The sequence below is a fragment of the Bos mutus genome, chromosome X, assembly GCF_027580195.1.
Source record: "Bos mutus isolate GX-2022 chromosome X, NWIPB_WYAK_1.1, whole genome shotgun sequence".
Classification (NCBI taxonomy): Eukaryota; Metazoa; Chordata; class Mammalia; order Artiodactyla; family Bovidae; genus Bos; species Bos mutus.
In genome coordinates this window covers 115,335,286-115,358,833 of record NC_091646.1, presented here as the reverse complement: position 1 = coordinate 115,358,833, position 23,548 = coordinate 115,335,286, and the positions used below count along the sequence as shown (strand labels likewise).

Sequence of the window (23,548 nt, the reverse complement as noted above, 5' to 3'; positions counted from 1 at the left end):
TCAGTTACAGTGTGTGCTCCACTTGCCCCCATATACACTCATCCATGCTTTCATTATGTTAGCTGACAAATCTAAAGTTTGAGGCTTCCCTGTCCAACTCCAGGCAAACAATTTAGGTATTATAAAGCAGCACTTCTTATTTAATAGTTCTGGCTGCCTGTAACCCAACATAAAAGTGAGAGTGAAAGTCATTCATTTGTATCCGACTCTTTGCGACCCCATGGACTATACAGTCCATGGAATTCTCCAGGCCAGAATGCTGGAGTGGGTAGCCTTTCCCTTCTCTAGGGGATCTTCCCAACCTTGAGACTGAACCCAGATCTCCTGCATTGCAGGCAAACTCTTTAATCCAACATATTGGTTAGTAAAATTATACTGTATAAATTTTAATATCAAATCATTCAACTCAGGGTCACCTTTTGTCTTTTTAAACCACCTTCCTGGATCAAATTCCATTATAAAATCCAAGGACTGTCTAAATTTATTTTATTTGAGAGCTGTGTTTCATCAAATATTCCTTGAAATTGTAGCCCATTGGCTACAATGGGTCTCATCATGTTTTGGGTCCTCATCATGTTTTGTTTATAATATTTTGATTGTTTTGTTGCTGCTGCTGCTGCTGCTAAGTCACTTCAGTCATGTCCGACTCTGTGCAACCCCACAGAAGGCAGCCCACCAGGCTCCCTCGTCCCTGGGATTTTCCAGGCAGGAGTACTGGAGTGGGTTGCCATTTCCTTCTCCAATGCATGAAAGTAAAAAGTGAAAGCGAAGTCGCTCAGTTGTATCCGACTCTGCGACACCATAGACTGCAGCCTACCAGGCTCCTCTATCCATGGGACTTTCCAGGCAAGAGTACTGGAGTGGGGTGCCATTGCCTTCTCCGGATTGTTTTGTTACTCATGCTAAAGGGATTTGACGTGGATGTCTGGGTTATGTTTGGCTTTTGTCATAAGCTTTGCAATCTCACTAATTTAATGTTGATTTTGTTGTACCGTTGCCAAACTAAAGGATAGAAATATAGGCATGTACTGCTGCCATCCCATTTCCAACACCAGGAAAATGCTTATGTCCTGAGGGACATCCAGTTAAGGGAGACTGGTAACATTTCTCATGAGTCAGATGAGGTTTTATCTGAATTCCTTCCCACAAATAGTATTGGAATCAATTTTTACCATGTCTTTACTTCCTTTGCGCAAGGCACGTTTCTGTAGAGTTGTGCTAATCTTGCAGAAAACAGATGTTTCACGCAATGATGATTTGGAAGGCAGTTGATATCAGGAATTGAGCTAGATGGTGCATCTCTTACAAAGAATCCAATTTGTCGAATCTCTGACAGTACCAGATTCTTCTTACATTAAGCACACATTTTTCATGTTAGTTCTTGGCTAAAATAATAAGAAGTAGTTATCTTTTTTGTTTTTTGTTTTTTTTGCAGTGACTTTTACCATCTCTTGCAAAGCAGTGTGATTTCCCTTGCTATAAACTGATGTCCAGATAACACTGTTTGTTATCATTCATTAGGAAGTTCATAAGTCTATATTTCTAGGAAAATATCAGTCTTTTCCAGAATCTTGTGCCTTCTGGTCCTCCTGTCTCCTTTGTCTTCTCACTGACTGCATCACAGTTGGGCCCTCAGGACCCACTCTGTTTATTTTTTCCATCTTCCTTCACAGTATCCCTGCTACTTGATGTTTAAAAGCATGATCTGCAATGTTAAAACTGGAGGATTGCTATGTTACAGGAAAACTTCATTTCGTAAGCCCTCTTTGCTTCCCTCAACTTTTAGCTTTTCTTTAGAGTATATGTGATTCTTCAGATTGGAAATGCAATGGGCTTCTTCCTTTGGTAGCGCTAGCTCTTAGCGGACCAGAGGGGGCTCTCTGATGGCTTTTGTCTCAACCCCTTAGATATTCTTTTGTGGAATCTTTGGAAATGAATTGGAAGGATTGGTCCTAATAGCTTAAGGACAAAAATCACTTTTTCTTCGCTGGCCAACCCTCCACCACCTCTTTTGCTATACTGGTGTGGTGACACTCAGAAGGGACATCTTGGTTGTTGCTCATCTCTTTATGAGTCACCATTTCTACTGCGGTCAGGACTATACGCAGGAATGTGCACAAGCACACATACGACGGATGCTTCCCTAGTAGTCCTAGCTTGGGAAGCATCCTGGGAAACTACTCTGGCAAATCAAACAAAGGTCTTGGTGGTAAGGAACTAGAAATCAATCCGGGATGCCATCAGGTCTACCCCTGGTGCATCTCCACCCCGCCTCAGTGGTAGAACCGGGAGGGATGAATAAGGCACCTATGTTGGTAAGGGACAGACTAAATCTGACCAAGGAAGGAAAGCTTCGGTGGAGAGTCTGTCTACACCCCCATCTAGAGCAGGGAAGGATGCTTCTGGTGGAAAAAAGCCACAGCTGTGGATGCTGCTTTTTTCTCTTTTACAGATTGGAGCTAGCAGTTCCAGAACCACTTCTTTAAAATGTATTTAAAAAATTGGAACAAGTTTGATTCCCAGAATTTAAAAAGACACGCCTGATCTTCTTCTGTGATACTGAATGGCCACAGTATCCTTTGGAAGATGGAGAACGCTGACCTGTTGAAGGATCTCAATTATTACTGTTTTACAACTAGACCAGGCTTCCCTCATAGCTCAGCTGGTGGAGAGTCTGCCTGCAATGCAGGAGACCCAGGTTTGATCCCTGGGTTGGGAAGATCCCCTGGAGAAGGAAATGGCAGCCCACTCCAGTATTCTTGCCTGGAGAATCCCATGGACAGAGGAACCTGTCAGGCTACAGTCTATGGGATCGCAAAGAGTCGGACACAACTGAGCAACTAAACACATATATACATAAGTCAACAAAATTTCTTAAGAGAACATACAGCTTATCCTATTATTCTGTAATAGCAGAATAATGGCTGCACAAAGATGTCCACATCCAAGTCTTGGAACCTTTGAATGTGTTACCTTACATGATACAGGGGGTGTTACAGCTGTGATTAAATTAAGGATCTTGAGATGGGGAGATTAGCGTAGGTAATCCAGGTGGGCTGATGTAATCATAAGGGTCTGTATAAATAAAAGAGGAAGATGGGAGTCAGAGTGAGAGAAAGATGTGACTATCGAAGCAGAAACAACAAAAACTGGTTAGAACCTACTAGGCCTAAGACGGTGGAAGACTTGACTTCCACTAGACCTTGAGCTTCATTACACGCTCATTGTAATACATCAGCGTGTGCTAACTGACACACCCACAGGTGCCATGACAGTTCAGAGGCTAAAAAGTGGGTGGTGGCCCAGTCCTGGAAATCCCTGCCCTTTCCCCAAAATAGCTTGAATAATCCTCCCACTCATTAGTGTATGAAGTTACCCAGCCCATAAAAACTAACCACGCCTTACCCCAGGGCCTCTCTCACCTTCAGGAAGGACCCACAGTCTGTCAAGGAGTGTGTATCTCCCTGAATAAATCTGCTTTCACTCTGCTTCAGCTCCCCCTTGAATTCCTTCCTGCTGGAAGATCTGGGATGTGACCATTCTCTCACACCCTCTTCTCCTGCAAGAAAATCATATTCTCTGGGCATAGAAAATTGACTGGAAGCAACTAGTTAGGGGCTGTTTCTCTCACCTATATGATTTTATCTGCAAAAGAGAAGAAAGAAACGAAATAAATATGTCAATGTATACGTTCCTTGTTTCATCCTTCGTGCTCTTCTGAACTAAAAAAATTAAAGCATTGAAAATAAAAACGCATCTGTAAAGTTGAGAGGGAAAGGGATTAACAAACAATGCTGTCATGATGAGGACACATCAAAGAAATCCAAACTGAGGGGCATTCTACAAAACAGCAAGTCTGAGAGTAGCATTGAAACATACATTACCATATGTAAAACAGATAGCCAGTGGGAATTTGCTGTATGACACAAGGAGCTCAAATCCAGTGCTTTGTGACAACCTAGAGGGGTGGGATGGGGTGGGAGGGGGGAGGGAGGTTCAAGAGGGAGGGGACATATGTATACCTATGGCTGGTTCATGGTGATGTTTGGCAGAAACCATCACAATATTGTAAAGCAATTATCCTCCAATTAAAAATAAATGAAAAAAATTAAAAAACAAAATAATAAGTCTGTACTTTTAATGAAGAAAAAGGCTGAAGAACCATTTCAGATGAAAGGAGATTACAAGTGACAACTAAATGCCACACATGACCCTGAATTCCATCCTGGTCTAGACATGTATTTTTCTTTTTGCCCTAAAACGCATTACTGACACAATTGGCTCAATTTAAATGTCTGTACATAGCTTATAGTATTACATTAATGGCCATAATTTTTTCATTGATATTGTATCAATGTCATCATTTTTATAAGTGCACTCAGGTTATATTGGAAAATACTCTTGTTTTTAGGAAATACTTGCTGAAAATTCCTTCAAAGTAAAGGGGTATCATCTCCAAGTTTACTCTCAAGTACTTCAGAAAAAAAAAAAAAAAAGAACGATGTGTATTTCTAGAGAGATTGATATAGCATGTGTGATACCAGCTTAGCTTTTAGAGAATCTGGGTGAGTGGTGTATGGTAAGTCTCTACTATTTTGGTAGCTTTTCTGTGTCTGAAATTATTTCAAAGTAATAGTGAAGTGAAAGTCACTCAGTCGTGTCCAACTCTGCGATCCCATGGACTGTACAGTCCATGGAATTCTCCAGGCCAGAATACTGGAGTGGGTAACTGTTTCCTTCTCCAGGGGACTTCCCCAACCCAGGGATCGAATCCCAGTCTCCCACACTGCAGGCGGATTCTTTACCAACTGAGCCATCAGGGAAGCCCTCAAAGTAATAATTAGCAAATAGTGTGGTGGAATGAGGAGGAAGAGAGAAATATCCAGTGGGTCTGCTTACTGTCCAGGAGGCCAGGCATGGGGTCCATGGTGAATGAGCTGCCTGCCCAAGCTGAGTGTCGCAGTATCTAGGGGGAGGCTCTTAGGAACCAACACTGCTTCGGGGTGTGGCATCCGGTGTGACCCACAGTTTGGGGAGAGGTTCCTTCTCTCCTTAGTCCGGTTGCCTTCTCCCCTTCCCAACCCAGAGCTAACCTTTGTCATGGATTTGGCATGTCACCAGGCCATATTTTTCTACTTTCTCTACATGTACATGTATAAGCAGCTGTTGGAAAGCTCATGGAAATAAACTTAAGACTGAGGAGGAGGAAAATGAGCTGGGTTAAGGCAAGGAACATAGGCCAAGAAAAGTTCTCACTAGGGATGTTTGCAGGAATTGGGAACCTCCCTGGAAATGAGAGCAAATGCCACAGAGAATGATTTACGTGTTTAAAAGAAAAGTTCTACACGTCATCTGTTGGGCTGTATGTAGGAGGTCTGTCTTAAATGTGTTTCCAATTAAACCAAGCAACGGGTCCAGGGATAAAATGTGACCTTCCTCCCAACTCCTGTTCTGTGTCATAGCCTCAGGGTGGGAGGGAGAGCCCTTCCCAGCTGTGAAGAGCCGGTGGCTGGGAGACAATCTTTTCAAGGCCTGTGACCTCCCACAGCAAAATGTCAGGATGTATCCATTTCTGGTGCAGTACAGAAAAGTGAGAGGAGAGACACAGGAAGAAAGAGCGATGGGAAGGACCTGGAAATCTCACAAGAGAATTCTTTTATGCAGAGAAGGAATTCCAAGAAAATGTGGTAGTTTGTAAACATATATAAGCATTCACATAGTTTGACTGTTGTTTTACTATAGCTTTAAGAAACAAATGCTTAGTGGATCTTAAACAAGGTTTAATAGAAGTGCAGGTAGACAACATGTTAAAAACAAGGAAATTACCCTCTGTTTCTATTTCATTCCCTCTGTACCTTCTAACCAGTAACATGAGTTGTGTTAGTAGTGGTGAAGGTGAACTCTGTCATAATAGAAGACTTGTGCAAGGAACAAAAATAGGTGAATGCACATAGTGCATTGACTTGGCCATTTGGTCCTTCTGGATAAAAGATTCAAAAAGATAAAAAGGGAAAGAAAACAGACCAAGGCACTTACGTGTGGACTAATTTTCTGCTTGGAGGATGAGGAGGAATGAAGCAAAGGAGGTGGAGGAAAAATGATATTGGAACAATCACAATGATTCCAAATAAAAACCCACTTGGGCAATTGAGACCTTTGAGGTTCTGTTGAACTCAGAAACCATTAATTTTTTTATACCTTTCAACCATGAGCAGAGGATCTATTATGTCAGTCACAACACGTTCTTGCAATGGAATGCTTTGTAGGCTTTCCCAAAAATGGGTTATTTCTCTATGTTTTGACATGGAAAGGTATCCAAAATAGAATGCTGAGTTCTAGTTTTGAAGCAAATAATATATAGTGCATAAAAGAAAAAAGGAACTTCCCTGATGGTCCAGTGGTCAAGACTTCTGGCTTCCAGTGCAGGGGGCATAGGTTCAATCCCTGATCAGAGAAGATCCCACATGCTGCATGGTGCATCCCCGTGCCGCCTCCCCCAAAAAAGGAGAAAAAAGAAACTGAAAGCATAAATATGAAATTGTTAATGATATTTATGGGCTGGGAATGGCTAGCATGTGTTTTCAGCATCTAGCATGAACCTCCCTCTTCCGTATTGCGCACAACATGAAGATCCATGGCCTTGTCTTTCTCTTCTGTCTCCACTCACAACCAGTTCACGTGGGTGGTAGCTGGTCTCTAGATGATGGGAGGTCAAGTTCAGAAGACTGAGCCGGTGGTTCAGTAAGGAAGCAAAAGTGCGAGTGTGCTCTGAGCAGACAGATTTACTTCCAGAGCCCTTAAACACATTCTAGTCAAATCTTGGGGAGGAAAAACTGTGAAAGAGGAGGATGAAAAAATACCATCCAGCATCCACCTGAGTGTCTGTCTTTGTTTTGCCATCCTTTAGGTTTTCTGAACCAGACTCAGTTTATGTTAAGTTTGACCAGTCATGCCTTATTGTGTGGGCCCCTCTTGCACATTTTAACCCACCTGGCAGCACAACCACATCCCTAGTGTCTACTTTGTCCTGTATAATTCTTCCACGCCTGCCTTGGTTTTATTTACTCTATCAGCACATTGACTCTCCCACAGACCTCAGTCTGGATCCTGCCCTTGTACCTTGGACACAACCCTGCATTCCCTGCACGAATCTTCTTTTTCACCAAAGACACACGGAGTGACGTCCTGATTCTGTTTTGAGCTGGCCTCTCCTACGTTCATGTCCCTCAGTGGCACTGAAGGATCTCCTCTGGGCCACAGGGACAGTACATAAATATCTGTGGAAATCCAATGCCAGTGCCAAGAGGGCAGATAGTGGGTCATCTGTGTTTCTGAGTTCTTGGCCCATGGGTCACAGTGGGAATCTGGCCAATGCTATGTATCCTCTTCGCAGAAAAGCTTATCTGCTTGAAAAATTCTGTGAACAATTCCAAGGAGGGCACGAGCCATCTGAAGCCCATTCATACCCCAAAGATTATGCCTCTCTGCATCCCTGGAACTGATGCTCTGTTTTAGGACACAAAAGAGAGTGTTCACTGGAAACTAAAATGCAACTAAGTAAAGAGAAGCCCATTTCTAGCGTTCTTTTTACACTTAAAACTGCTTGGAGGTCCAAGGAACTGAAGATAAGCCCAACTGGTGAGTTGTAGTTATTAGCATGATGTTCTACCTAGGAGGAACAGCTGGTTTATTAGTACAGCTGTTGGCATATAGATATACAGTCAGGAAGTAGCATACTGTCTGCTTGGGCGGTTCGTAAACATTTGGTAGCAGGTCATTTAGGTTTAGCTCTGTGTGGTATGTGTATGTGCACATGTGCATGAATTTGTGTGTGCAAGAATGCATGTGGGAGTGTGTGTGTTCTAAGCTGTTATAGAACTTAAATGTAAAAAAGTATATGTATCTAAAAGATTTGATCTCCAAATCATTTGATCTCCTTATCATTTATATCTGTTATATAAGCTTTTGTGTTTATATTTCATATAGAGATATTGTTAAATATTCGATACTGTTATCCCTTTGTTCCTTTTGGCATTATGGACACTAACCTTTTAATGTCGCTGGTCCCTTTTCAGGGTGGACAAGCTTCATTTATACCATATCTGGAAATGTGTATATTGGTAAGTGATGAGTCTGCTGCTTTGGGTTCAGTTGCAATACAATTTAAACTACTGCCAGGAAGGAAGGATAAGATGAAACCTTTCGTGTAATTGAATCCTTTGCCTCCTCCTGTCTGGCACTAGCCCTCTCTACACTGTAGTACATACTGGTATCCCCAGGGCAGGGCACCTCTCAGCTTCTGGCATGTTCAGTGAGGGAGAAGAATAACAGCACCAGTCACGACAGGAGCCATTTTGCTGTAGCCTGTGTGCACATGTCAGGTCCAGCCATGATTATGTGGGCTGACACCTTGCTAAGTTGTTGGCAACCCCCATACTGATAAAGGGGCTTCCCGGGTGGCACTAGCGGTAAAGAACCCATCTGCCAACGCCGGAGACATGAGGGATGTGGGTTCAATCCCTGGGTCGGGAAGATCCTGGGAGGTAGAAGAAGGTGAATTTGCTGTTCCAGGTGTTTCTGAGAAGTCTCAAAGTGAGGCCTTTTCCTTGAATTTCCTGAAGGGATTATATTCAAGCTATCCATCTGAATGTGCCCTTGGTAAACACATCCTTCCTCGTCTGCCTTCCCTTTCCTGTCTAACTTTCCCACTGCCTAGACTGATGTTTCCTGGGACTACCTCCCAGATAAACTCCTTGGACTCAAATATGCACCTCAGGCTGTGATCCTGGGAAAAGCTACAGAAAGAGAACTAGCCTCCTTTCTCCCACTCTGTGTGTGGATGGGGGTGGTGGGAATAGAGCAGACCACTTGACCACTCCAAGATGCAAGCCAGGAATCCCATTTCTGAGACCCTCTTTGGTTGCGGGCTCTCCACCCCAACCTGCAGTGCAGCCTCCTTGACAATGAACTTGCTGTCCTGACATGACTACCTCCTTGGACAACATACTCTAAGCCCCAGACAGCTGACTTCCTGGTACACTCTGCTCAGGGCTTGAAGGCCACACCCAGAGCCATTTAAACTATTCTTTATATTCTCCAAAATGGGAGTTATCATTGCCTGAATTTAATCTTCTGAAAAATAATGGTAACCCAGAGTTTGTGTGTTTTGATTTTATACCATAGAAATGGGCTTAGTTCCTCTATTACCAATTAGCATTTCAATTATGGTTCAGAAGCAAAATTCATTTCTTTTGGCATTTGAGAAAGTGTGAAAATGATTTAGTAGTAGTATCACAAGTCCATTGGCATACACATTAAACTGTATTAACCATCTGGAAGGGATGAAGCATCATTTGTTTTTTATGATCTTTCGAAAATCTTGGTTTTCACATAGTATATACTTTGTACAAATGGAGAGTAATAGCCATTTTTTTAATGGAGGTAGCACCCCTGACTTAGCATTTCAAGAGAAATAAAATAATATGCACAAATGGAAAGTAATAAAGAAAACACATGGATTCAGAGCTGGTTTGGATACCAGAAATGTGTAGACTGTGAAAGGACAGGGGCAGCAGATTTTCTCCAAAGGACCAGGTAGCAAGTATTTTCGTCATTGCGGGCCGGACAGTTTCTGTTGCGGTGACTCATTCCTGCCTTTGTAGCACAGAAGTAGTCACAGGTGGTACATAAACGATTGGGGTGGTTGTTCCAATGAAACTTGATTCATGGCCAGTGAAATCAGAATTTTATACATTTTTCATGTGTCATGAACTACTCCTCTTGGGATTCTTCCCAACCATTAAAAAACGTAAAAACCTTTCTTAGCTTGTGGGCTCTACAAAAGCTCATATTTGGTTCTGGTTTTACGGGCAAGGAAAAGTTTTTCCTCTACCGTTCTAGGTTCTCTTTTTGGCTGGGCTATGAGTCAAATCTACGTAAGACAGATTAACAGTAGAAAAACAAGCTTAATTACATACGTACAGGAGTCCCGGAAGATAAGTTGGGCAGATGCCATCCTGAGCTAAAGAATGAAACAGGGACCTGGGGCTTCAAAGGCGAAGAGGGTGATTCACAGGATGATAAGAAGAGCAGATGTGGGGTCATGAGATGTTTGCCATGCCATGCGCACAGGTCATTCAGATAAAAAGTTATCTCTGGTGATAGTTCTTTGTCCCAGGCTCCTTATGTGAATTCCTTTAGGTAGGAATCTTTTGGGCCTTGATTGTCTTCAGCTGAAAACAATCCACATACCAAAGTGGCACATCTTGGAGAGGCTCTGAATCCACTCGGTTTATTTTTATTTTTATTTTTTTTATTCTTCCAATTTTATTTTATTTTTAAACTTTACATAATTGTATTAGTTTTGCCAAATATCAAAATGAATCCGCCACAGGTATACATGTGTTCCCCATCCCGAACCCTCCTCCCTCCTCCCTCCCCATACCATCCCTCTGGGCCGTCCCAGTGCACCAGCCCCAAGCATCCAGCATCATGCATCGAACCTGGACTGGCAACTCGTTTCCTACATGATATTTTACATGTTTCATTGCCATTCTCCCAAATCTTCCCACCCTCTCCCTCTCCCACAGAGTCCATAAGACTGTTCTATACATCAGTGTCTCTCTTGCTGTCTCGCATACACCGGGTTATTGTTACCATCTTTCTAAATTCCATATATATGCGTTAGTATACTGTATTTATGTTTTTCCTTCTGGCTTACTTCACTCTGTATAATAGGCTCCAGTTTCATCCACCTCATTAGAACTGATTCAAATGTATTCTTTTTAATGGCTGAGTAATACTCCATTGTGTATATGTACCACAGCTTTCTTATCCATTCATCTGCTGATGGACATCTAGGTTGCTTCCATGTCTTGGCTATTATAAACAGTGCTGTGATGAACATTGGGGTACACGTGTCTCTTTCCCTTCTGGTTTCCTCAGTGTGTATGCCTAGCAGTGGGGTTGCTGGATCATAAGGCAGTTCTATTTCCAGTTTTTTAAGGAATCTCCACACTGTTCTCCATAGTGGCTGTACTAGTTTGCATTCCCACCAACAGTGTAGGAGGGTTCCCTTTTCTCCACACCCTCTCCAGCATTTATTATTTGTAGACTTTTTGGATCGCAGCCATTCTGACTGGTGTGAAATGGTACCTCATAGTGGTTTTGATTTGCATTTCTCTGATAATGAGTGATGTTGAGCATCTTTTCATGTGTTTGTTAGCCATCTGTATGTCTTTTTGGAGAAATGTCTATTTAGTTCTTTTTTGCCCATTTTTTGATTGGGTCGTTTATTTTTCTGGAGTTGAGCTGTAGGAGTTGCTTGTATATTTTTGAGATTAGTTGTTTGTCAGTTGCTTCATTTGCTATTATTTTCTCCCATTCTGAAGGCTGTCTTTTCACCTTGCTAATAGTTTCCTTTGATGTGCAGAAGCTTTTAAGGTTAATTAGGTCCCATTTGTTTATTTTTGCTTTTATTTCCAATATTCTGGGAGGTGGGTCATAGAGGATCCTGCTGTGATGTATGTCGGAGAGTGATCCACTCGGTTTAAATGGCACTGTAGAGGTTAAAGGGGAGAAAGATGAACAGATAATCTTCAAAACCTGTTTCAGCCAGTAGGTACAACCTTGTTTCCTGACCGACCTTTAGTCCAAGAGTTTAACAAGTGAAAACAGTTCAGTGGTTTGAGGGATAAGAAAGACTTACACACCCACTTGTTTTTCTCGATGTGAGGCAGGATTTTCCTGAGTCATCTCTACCCATTGGCCCTGTCACCTCTCATGACCATGAGCCACAAGTGTAAAACATCTGGCAGGAAATGGGGTCACAGTCTGTAGTGCTGGAGCAAACTTGCATCTGTCCAGGGTAATGGGGACCATGGAGAGAATGTAGCTGGTGAAACTGCCCTCCTGGGAATCTGCTTCAGCCAATGAGGAACTGGCCAGATGACCTCATTTAAATTTTATCCTTCCCTTCATCCTCTCCTCCCCCAAATGGAGATGGTATTGAGAAAAACAAAAGGGAAGAACAAACCACTAGAGAAAAAGAAACAACAAAGCAGAAATAATGTGTACTGACCTATAAAATCTAGAGAGAATTCCGAAACTGCTCTCTGACTTTATTGCCTCAATTTTATCTTGATCATAAAACCAGGATGGCACCAGCCAACCACAGATGGCAGGAACTGATAAGTAAGTAATTATCTTTTTCAAGATGTCAGGTACCTCCATTCTATTGAAGTAGATGTTATAAATATGTACTTAACGTATGGGGCTGGAATATATAGACTGCAGTTTGGCTGGAGAAAGTAGTCTGGGGAATTCCATAGATGGAGATTTAAGAGGACTATTAAAAGTATTAATTGATGATACAGGAAGTACTTAAAAGATGGACATCAGTAGATTTAGTTTGAGTAAGAACAGATGGAGTTTGAAGGTTAGAAAATGTTGGACATTAACTAGTTGTCTAAGTTAGATTCTGGTTCTATCCCTGATCTGGGAAGGTTCCACATGCCACAACTACTGAGGTGATACTCTAGAGCCCAAGAGCCACAGCCACTGAGCCTATGTGCTACAATACTGAAGCCCTTGGGCCTAGAGCCTGTGCTCTGCAACAAGAAGCCACCACAGGGAGAAGCCCACATACCACAACTACAGGGTAGCCCCTGCTGGCTGCCACTAAAGAAAGCCCGTGTGCAGCAATGAAGATTCAGAGCGGCCAAAAATAAATCAATAATTTTTCAAACAAATTTAAAAAGTGAAGTTCATGGTGAGTATGGTGAAGTCATATGCTGCTGCTGCTGCTAAGTCACTTCAGTCGTGTCCGACTCTGTGTGACCCCATAGACGGCAGCCCACCAGGCTCCCTCGTCCCTGGGATTCTCCAGGCAAGAACACTGGAGTGGGTTGCCATTTCCTCCTCTGGGTGAAGCCATATAATTGCCTGCTAATAACACCCTGAGGCTTCCCTGATAGCTCAGTTGGTAAAGAATCCACCTGCAATGCAGGAGACCCCAGTTCAATTCCTGGGTCAGGAAGATCCACTGGAGAAGGGATAGGCTACCCACTCCAGCATTCTTGGGCTTCCCTTGTGGCTCAGCTGGTAAAGAATCCGCCTGCAATGCCGGAGACCTGGGTTCGATCCCTGGGTTGAGAAGATCCCCTGGAGAAGGGAAAGGCTACTCACTCCAGTATTTTGACCTGGAGAATTCCATGGACTGTAACAAAGAGTCAGATATGACTGAGCGACTTTCACACAAAACCCTGAAGAAGTGATGGAATTAGCAGACCTAAAATAAGACAAATAGAATTAGCACTTCCTTATTTAAGAGTATATTTGAAATGTTTTATGATTTTCCAGGATCTTATTTTTTGATACGTTGTGCTTTTTTCAAGCCTTCCAGGCTGACTGTTGAATAGTAGCTTTAAAAATGGTGCAGGAGAGAGACCTTTGATAGCAGTCTGTTATTGAGGCAACAGGTATTTTGGTCAGCCCTCAGCTGAAATCTGTGGTATATGATTTATTTATTTATTTTTTTTTTGCGGTATATGATTTAAAAAACAATTAAAACAACATGATCAGAAAACCTGCAGATCCCTAGGATACCAGTACTGAACCTCTTCCCTGCAGCTGAAATGAAAATGACATTACACATTAACGCAGAGATCAACACGGTAGAGGAGTTTATATCCTGTATGCCTGAAGCTTGGGACAGTTTGTCAGCTTGGATGCCAGTCCTCTAGAAGAAGGAGTATCAGGTATACTGTTGAGGCTTAGAAAATATATTTAGAAATCTAAAAATATTTCTTTGTGGTTATTGAGATGACAGCTAACTGGTTTATGTTGGTTTATGTTATGGGTAGTAAAATGTTTCCCAGTTATTTAAATAAGCAGTAATCCATGCTCACTATGTGCTCTGCCCTTTACTTTTGGTTCTGGGGGTATGAAAAAGTTCCACACAGCCCGTGAATCTCAATAAAGGTGGGGAAAACACACTAGAAGGCAGGTGTGATTCTGAGACACCTAAAGGCAGTGTTTTCAAATCGTTTTATGCCAGTTGCACCAGTGAGTGCTGTTATGTGATTTAATTGAATAATATTTAAATTAACAAAATAAGTGTGAAAAGAGTTCATATTTCTAGAGCAACTAAAGTCAAATGCTTTGTAAAAGTGAATTGTTAAAGAAAACCCCTTGAGTTAGTATGGTAGAGATGACAGTAAAAGATTGGGGGAAGCTGATAATCTAGCAGGATTTCAGTGGTGCATTATGGGTATGCTTCAATCCAACCCAGTTTCTAAAAATTGGCAGATGGATTCACATTTACAGTTTGAAGTATTGGCATATAAAATTGATGATATCAAAATCTGTGATAGAAGTACCAGAATGTATGGATCAGAGAGTAAATGGGATAGCAGTTTTTGTAAAGAGAAGAAGAAAAAGGAAATCTGGCGTATGGGGAGAAGTTTCACAGCAGTTAACCACACACTGACTCTAAAGTATGTTTGAAAGTATTTTGCCCTTTCATGACTATTTAGGCAAACAAAAATATTTGCAATTCAATTGTTTTCCGTTAAATTTTCCTTAACTGCACTATTAGATTTAACATTCTTGGCGAAGCTTCGCAATGGAAACTATTTATTATCTGATTTGGCCTGATTTATAATTGAAAGTAGTCAGAACCAATAGAATGTATTTTCTTTGAGACTTATTTTAGGTTCAGGAGATAACCAGGTGGATAAAACAGCATAGAAATGACATGAAGATACAATCAGTCTTTGCTTTCTGTGATCCTGTTTTAAACATTTCATAAAATAATACAGAAGCTAAGGTACATTTAGAATGATTAATCTGAAAAACCCAACCTTGTAGTGTCTATAAAAAAGGTCTGCCTTACAGTGGAGCATTTCAAATAACCTCTTCAAAATCAACACTGTGATTCCTCTCCTAGATCATCAAGTAGAATGGAAGAATTGCATTTGGTATAAAATTAGAATGAATGCTCTTAGGGAAATATAAACTCTCTGTTTCTAAATTAAGATTTTGTTACAGACCAATGAACTGCAGTCAAGCAAGCTACCCTGATAGGAGGTGCAGAGAAATCCCAGTTCAGCATTTTTTGGAAAGCTGTCTCTTGCCAGCTCATTCCATCAAAACATAGTGAAAGGGGCTTTATAAACTGTTTTGGTCTCTTTATCATAAAACATCCTACATGATAAAATTAGGGGCTAGGGGTAGACCATATGGGTAATGGGTGTTACATATGAATTTGTTGAAGATAACAACATGGTTCATTGCTCACAGAGAATCTCAGTATAGCACACTTAATAAAATGCTGCTCCATTATCACAGTGAAAAATATTACCCCACTCTAAATGAGATTATTTTTAGACTCTGAGATGTCTCTTTTATTGCCACATCCTTGCATGAGTGGAAAATCAATTGAGTTTATTATTCACTGCTATGACAACTGTTAACCTAAATCTTTGGTGGAGAAGAACCCTTTAGTGATGTGCTGGGGCTGGCTCTTGGCAGCTCACAGGATTTGGTTGTATACATCTTATGACCTCAGATTGGTAGCTTGAAACTGGTCACAGTAGGAGCATTTACACCATGGAAATTGGCACACACTACACATCAGGTTGGTTCTTCCCCTTGTCCTTGAAAGCCAGTTGGTAAACATTAACTAGCATGCTACTGCCTCTGAGACAGAAGTTCTTTTCTTTTCAGTTTTTGGCTGCGCTGAGTCTTCATTGCTGCGGGTTGGCCTTCTCTAGTTGTGGCGAGCTGGAGCTATTCTTCATTGAGATGCTCAGGCTTCTCATTGCAGTGACTTCGCCTGTTGTGGAGCGTGGGCTCTAGATACAGGGGCTTCAGCAGTTGCAACTCAGGGACTCTAGAGTGTGGGCTCAGTGGTTGTGGTGCTTGGAGTTAGTTGCCTCACAACATGTGGGACCTTCCTGGACCAGGGATCGAACCTGTGTCCCCTGCATTGGCAGGCGGAGTGAGACAGAGATTCTTAAACTTTTTTGTTCCATGAATCCTTTTGAGATTTGCCAAAGCCCCACCTCTGAACAACATTTTTTTTTTTTTTAATCAATGAAGTCATTAAATGGTTCAAAGAACAAGTCTATGATATAGTTCCATGTATGCTTCTCTGATGACGTTTGTAATAACATCCAGAAGCAGATTTAAATTAGGTTAAGTAGTGATTAACATAAATTGATTTTGAGATCTCTGCAATGCTAGTGAGGTAAGAAAATATCTATAATTTCTACTGGAGACAAAGTCATTGGTTCAGCTAGTACGGCTATGATTTTTTTTTGAGGGGGGGCTACATTTATGACAGAAAGAAAGGCCACATTTCAGGTAGGTGTTTGTGAAAGTAAAGATGTCGTTTGTTTCCATGCAAGCCCGTGACTGCTTTGAATTCTATCCAGGGACCCCTTGGGAATACATTGACTCTGGGTTAAGAAGGCCTCTCTTAGAATCCTCTTTCACATTTGCAAGCATCACAATGAACCTTTCTGCTTCATATAGGTTATCTCCAAAGTGGAGGTAAAAGGGAGGACTTCTCTAGAAAATATGGCTGTCGTTGAACTCCAGCCAGTATTCACAAAATTCACAAATAATGTTTCTGTTTATATGGTAATTCCTCAAGCTCTTGTTTCCACTTAAATAAGCACTTCCACCTTGATTATTCAGCTATAGCTCTACCATGTCAGGTGAATGCTTTATTTCTAGCCCACAATGTCATGTGGGTGGGTCCCCCAGACTTCATGCTTGAAATCTTCGCTCTGTTGTCCATGCACATGTCTTTCTCAACCCTTCTTCTCAAACCCACCCGTCTTTCTCTGTTCACTCTCCACGCTCAGACTGGAATTCATGTCCAGTCAGACTGTTAGAATAAAGTCCTAACAGCTCATTCTGACTTCAGTCTTGCCTCCTCCAATTTATTCTGTGCTCTGCTTTCAGTTATTTCTCCAAAACACAGACCTAACCATTTCACACACACATCCTTTCCTCAGAGTGTATTTCCTTGAGCTGAAGCCAGTCTTCATTGCCATCATTCCTCCCAAAAGAATGTTCCAGAAATGATAGAAGCTTCCCCATTCCCCCAGGCATGCCCTGCATATTCCCAGCCCCTCACAGTCTATCCTCTTCTCTAGAAGGCCCTTCATCCTTGTTTTGCCTTCTGTTGGTCTGTTTGATCCTGCAGAATTCTACAGTCCCTATTCTCTCATTGAACTTTGTTTTTTCCTTTCTTGTTGCCGTTAACACACAACTGCATTTTGTATTATTTCATCTGTGAGCCTCAGTATAGAAGGGATGGAAATATACCCAACCTGAACTTGCTGGGCTTCCCAGGTGCCTCAGGGGTAAGGAATCCACCTGCCAGTGAGGGAGACCCAGAAGACGAAGGTTCAATCCCTGGGTCGGGAAAATCCCCTGAAGAGGAAATGGTAACCTACTTCAGCATCCTTGCCTGGAAAATTCCATGGACAAAGAAGCCTGGTGGACTACAGTTTATGGGATTGGATTGCAAAGAGTCAGACATGACTAAGCAACTAACACACACACACACACACACACACATAGCTTTGTTCTGTATTTGTAAATGTGTTATTATATTTTCATAATTTGAAAAAGAAAAAAATCTTAGGTTTATAATTGACCCAAGGAAACACTCTCATTAGCATATGATGCCAAGGACTTTGCTTATTAATTAAGCTATTAGGTGTAACATTAAAAGTGTAAGTAGAGACACAATATAGGATTCATCTCCTTTTCTGCACTGGGAAACAAGCCAGTTTTGGACTTCAATAATTGCAAATACCATCAACCAAGAGATCTAAGGAGATTCCTAAGTCTGTTATTTCTGAACTTGAAATTAATATTGTGATGCCATGTAGTTAACCAAATTTGTAATCATATGAGAAATGTACCATCGTGAGGACTAAATTAAGTGGGTCATCTTTTTTGTAGGACCTGATGATGCACAGCAAAAAATAGAACCTCATCACACAGCCGTGCTGGGAGAAGGTGACAGTGTCCACGTGGAGAACAAGGTAAAAGTAAAAATATTTCTTTTTTCAAAAGATTTTTTTGTTTTAAAAAATTTTAGTATAATTTTAAAGGTTACTTTCCATTAACAGTTATTACAAAATTTTGGCTATATTCCCCATATTGTACAATACATTCTTGAGCCTATCTCAAGAATACACCCAATGGTTTGTATTTCCTAATCCGTCATCCCTATATTACCCCTCCCCTGTCCCTGGTGACCACTAGTCGTTTTCTGTATCTGTGAGTCTGCTTTTTTTGTTATATTCACTAGTTTATTGTATTTTTTAGATTCTACATTAAGTATTATCATATAGTATCTCTCTTTCTCTGACTTACTTCAATTAACATAATGCTGTCTAAGTCCATCCATGTTGATACAAATAGCAAACTTCCATTTTTTATGGCTGAGTAATATTACATTGTATATATGTGCCTCAGTGTCTTTATCCATTAATCTGTTGATGGACACTTAAATTGCTTTAATCTTTTTTAACTTGTACTTTCTACTAGTTTCCAGTTTCCAAAAAATGCCCAAATCTCCTGTGTACCTGAATAATTTTTTCTCTTCCTCAGGGAAAGAAACTGTGCCACAAGTTTATCAACCAGTTTCATTAACTTCAGTTATTTCTAGTGGTGTATTTTAAGGTATTATCTATACCAATTCCTCATCTTTAGGAATCATCAAAAGTCTTAATTGTTTACCCCTAGAAATTTAAATCTGAGGCAACAGGTCTCCTTGTCTCTTACTTTTTCTTTCTTTATACACTTGATTGTTTTTATCTTTAGCATAAGTGAAAATGGATCAGCACTCTAGGGGTATAAATGTACATCTCCATACATAGTCCCATGGAACCCTTTGAAATTCGGCCCCATGTCGAACTGAGAAGAATATATGCTCTATCTCGTAGTCCTTTTGTGTTGAATCCTTGCTTTGTAAGTAAAGTTTCTGATATTTTCAAGGAGCTTTTTAATCTTCATTGATAGATTTCTTCGTGTTCCTTCTTTTATTCCTTTGGACAAGTCACTCACAAGTCATCTTGTTAGCCTATGAGGCCCATATGGCTGCTTTGTGCCATTCTAATAAGGAAAATTGAGGAGACAGTTGTGCCAAAGCTCCTGCAAAGTTGAATTTTGAAAAGTAGGGATTAAAACTGTGTCAGTACGCAGGTGACTGGCAGAGAGGCCATCTGACTGACTGCCAGCCCTCTGACCCTGGCATGGTAGAATTCAGTGGGTGTGAGGAAGGCTGCCTTTGCTGACTGCTCCCCTATTGCTCTTTTAATTCTCTGTGGCACTTCCAGGAGCAGTGAAGTAAAGGAAGCAGAGGCTTAGGAGCTCTAGAGGAAATGCGTATCTCGGGGTCTGTGCTCACTGTTATTAGGTTAAACTGTATGAAACTGCCACGTCTGACCTACAAAAATGGCGATTTCGTCTGTTTCCACCCAATGCACGAAAGAGGCATGGAAGCTATATATAAGCCAGAGACCCTCCTGACACCAGGTTAGTCAGTAACATTACCTGGTTTAACTTGACAACCGCAGGCCTCCCTGTGATGTAGCACAGGGCACACTGCAGGTGATCAGGATTTGGAAGCTGAAGCAGAACACCAGAATGAAGATGTGAGGGGAGCCAGAAATAGGGAGGCAGTGGGATGGAAAAGAGTCGGCTGAAGCCATCAGTTCCGTGACCCAGGGGCATGGTTCTGTTACATGCCCTTCTGTGATTTTGACTGTATGTAAATGAATTCCAGTTGAGCTATTCCAAATCCTGAAAGATGATGCTGTGAAAGTGCTGCACTCAATATGCCAGCAATTTTGGAAAACTCAGCAGTGGCCACAGGACTGGAAAAGGTCAGTTTTCATTCCAATCCCAAAGAAAGGCAATACCAAAGAATGCTCAAACTACCGCACAATTGCACCCATCTCACACGCTAGTAAAGTAATGCTCAAAATTCTCCAAGCCAGGCTTCAGCAATATGTGAACCGTGAACTTCTTGATGTTCAAGCTGGTTTTAGAAAAGGCAGAAGAACCAGAGATCAAATTGCCAACATCCACTGGATCATAGAAAAAGCAAGAGAGTTCCAGAAAAGCATCTATTTCTGCTTTATTGACTATGCCAAAGCCTTTGACTGTGTGGATCACAATAAACTGTGGAAAATTCTGAAAGAGATGGGAATACCAGACCACCTGATCTGCCTCTTGAGAAATTTGTGTGCAGGGCAGGAAGCAACAGTTAGAACTGGACATGGAACAACAGACTGGTTCCAAATAGGAAAAGGAGTTCGTCAAGGCTATATATTGTCACCCTGTTTATTTAACTTATATGCAGAGTACATCATGAGAAACGCTGGACTGGAAGAAACACAAGCTGGAATCAAGATTGCTGGGAGAAATATCAATAACCTCAGATATGCAGATGACACCACCCTTATGGCAGAAAGTGAAGAGGAACTAAAAAGCCTCTTGATGAAAGTGAAAGTGGAGAGTGAAAAAGTTGGCTTAAAGCTCAACATTCAGAAAACGAAGATCATGGCATCCGGTCCCATCACTTCATGGGAAATAGATGGGGAAACAGTGGAAACAGTGTCAGACTTTATTTTTCTGGGTTCCAAAATCACTACAGATGGTGACTGCAGCCATGAAATTAAAAGACGCTTATTCCTTGGAAGGAAAGTTATGACCAACCTAGATAGCATATTCAAAAGCAGAGACCTTACTTTGCCAACAAAGGTTCGTCTAGTGAAGGCTATGGTTTTTCCTGTGGTCATGTATGGATGTGAGAGTTGGACTGTGAAGAAGGCTGAGCGCCGAAGAATTGATGCTTTTGAACTGTGGTGTTGGAGAAGACTCTTGAGAGTCCCTTGGACTGCAAGGAGATCCAACCAGTCCATTCTGAAGGAGATCAGCCCTGGGATTTCTTTGGAAGGAATGATGCTAAAGCTGAAACTCCAGTACTTTGGCCACCTCATGCGAAGAGTTGATTCATTGGAAAAGACCCTGATGCTGGGAGGGATTGGGGGCAGGAAGAGAAGGGGACGACAGAGGATGAGATGGCTGGATGGCATCACTGACTCGATGGACGTGAGTTTGAGTGAACTCCAGGAGTTAGTGATGGACAGGGAGGCCTGGCGTGCTGTGATTCATGGGATCGCAAAGAGTCAGAATAACTGAGCGACTGATCTGATCTGATCTAAAGTGTAGCTTGAGCCATCAGGACATTAGGAAGAGCTCTTAGTTCCAAAAATTAGCCTTTACATGAGCGTGTATCACTTATATCCAGGAAGAGTAGACAGTCCCCCTAAGACACCACAGGAAGAGCCTGTGAAGGTGTGAATCTTGGCTTTGCCACTCGTTAGCCATGTGACTATGGACACAGTTCTCAAACCCCCTGGGCTTTGTTCAGTTTTTTTGTCTGCAGTTTTGAAATAATGATGCCAGCTGCATGGGGCTGTCAGACTATGTGTGATTATGCAGGTCGAGAGTCTAGGCCACATACAGCATGGGGATCAGTAATTTATTCCCAGTAGACCAGATGTAAACTTTTCCTAAAGTTTCATTGAATCCCAGTCACACCCATTCATTTCCATTTGTCTGTGGATGTTGTCATACCACAGGTAAGTGGTTGTGACAGAGACTGGGTGGCCCACAAAGCCTAAAATCTTTACACTCTGGCTCTTTACAAGGACAGCTTTGCTTATCCCTAATCTAGTACACAGTGGGTGTCCAGTGATGATAGCTGGAAAGTTCACTGATCTAAACACTTGGTGTGACAGATGGTCATGCCACATACATGTTACTTAATGAGGATTCATACCTTAGGCCCTCAGGTTTAGGACACGTAGTTTTCTACAGCTAGAAAAAGGCCTCAAAGGACTCATTCAGTTGGGCTCCAGGCTAGAGGTGTCTTCACTCAGGACTAGGCGTAGCCTGAGGATGAAAGAATGACCTGTGCCTTCATGGTTCTCCCCTGTTCCCCCGGGCACGGAGTTGTGGGCAGGAATGAGGAGCTGATAGGTAGTCCCTGGATTTCCTCTGTTTTGCTCTTCCTGCTCTTCCTCTGCCTCTCAATCTGTGTCTTTGCCCTCATGCCCATCTCCCTGGTGGCCCAGGAGTCTGGGTGGGTTTCTCCGGAATGGCCAGTCCTTAGGTGAGGAGGGCAGGGAAGGGTTGATGTAGACCACATCTTGGACCAGCACATTTTAGGCCACAGGGAGCTCTGTCTTTTTCACTCAGTGTGGATTATCTTTTGTGACTGTACTCTGAAGTCTTCCAAGAGGGGAAGCAACTGCAGGGGGCTTGGTGCATACTGAGGAGTTGTTAAGCCAGACTCTTTGACTTCTGAGAAGAAGCCCAAACCCCAGCACTGACTTCAAAATGGCCTTATCTTTTATGTTGTTCTTAGAGATGGAGGTCAATCCCAGGCTACTCTGGACATTTAAGCCTGGACTGGAATGGCCACCCTGGAACAGCCTATGTTCTGAGCTTTCAGGCTCCCTGTGCTGCTTTGGCAGCAAGGTACCACAGTTAGTATCCTGGTTGCCAAGATGGCTCCCTGATCAGGAGCACATGGATTTGATGTGAAGGCTTGGCCTCACCTTTAAACCCGTGTTTGTACTAGTGTCTTATTGAGAAAGTCTTAAGCCTCATGGGTTAACAGACTTACTTGTAGTTTGTCAAGGTAGACAATCAATTCCTCTTTGACTGCCACTAAAACCATACTTGAGAGTAATGGTACTCTTTAACAAATTTGTCTTTCAATTTTTATTTTAATTAAATGTTAGTCTGTATTAATTTAATGTATTCCCCATGAATGGTGCCAGTTAAAGAGTACCACTTAAAGTTAGAGATAACTTTTTGCTGATGTACAAAAATTCATAGTAAAATAAACCATTAATCTTCAAAAACTGGTAACAGTTCATTGTTTTCACTTTCACTTGACCTAAGAATTATTAACAATGAAATTGAGTAAGAATAATTGCATGTGATTAAGTCCTGTTAAATCTCACTTTCTGGTGATGTTTTTCAGGTAATATTTCACTATAATAAATGTTCCTGAGCAAAAGCATGCCTTTAGATTCATTCTCAGAGTCCAAGAGCCATCTCAAGCTTTGTATTGAATATTTCTGATCAAGCAAACAAACTCTGAATGCATATTCACAGTGTAGAAGTTATCACCATCTTAGATGAATCTTAGGGCTTCGTCTGGGCTTCGATCATTCTTGTCGGTATCAGTGGAACTCAAGACATATCTTGGCAATTTTTATGGAATAACAGAGCATTTTGTAAAAGTGAATTGTTACATAAACCCAGAAGGTCCTGACTCAAAACTAAACTCTGAGAAGGTGTGCCAAAGTGAAAGACCTGTTCTGGACCCCCAGAAATCATGAGTGTAGGTTGGGGCAGCTATCCATAAGGCAGTAGGTAGACTTCTGTTACCTTTGTATGAGTCTTTTCATCAGACCCCAATAGGGCACTGACTTAGATC

General features: G+C 41.8%; 1 protein-coding gene across 3 annotated transcripts in view; it reads left to right on the top strand.

The window, feature by feature from the left end:
- The window catches only part of PIR (pirin), a 99,456-nt gene that overhangs the window by 64,864 nt on the left and 11,044 nt on the right, over positions 1-23,548 (top strand). For 2 of the 3 annotated variants that reach the window (XM_070365768.1, XM_005903113.2), the window contains 2 exons: positions 8,076-8,120; positions 17,983-18,065. In XM_070365768.1, the coding sequence (XP_070221869.1) occupies positions 8,076-8,120; positions 17,983-18,065 (128 nt within the window). The remainder of the gene's footprint in view (positions 1-8,075; positions 8,121-17,982; positions 18,066-23,548) is intronic. The other variant, XM_070365767.1, reaches the window with a different exon arrangement.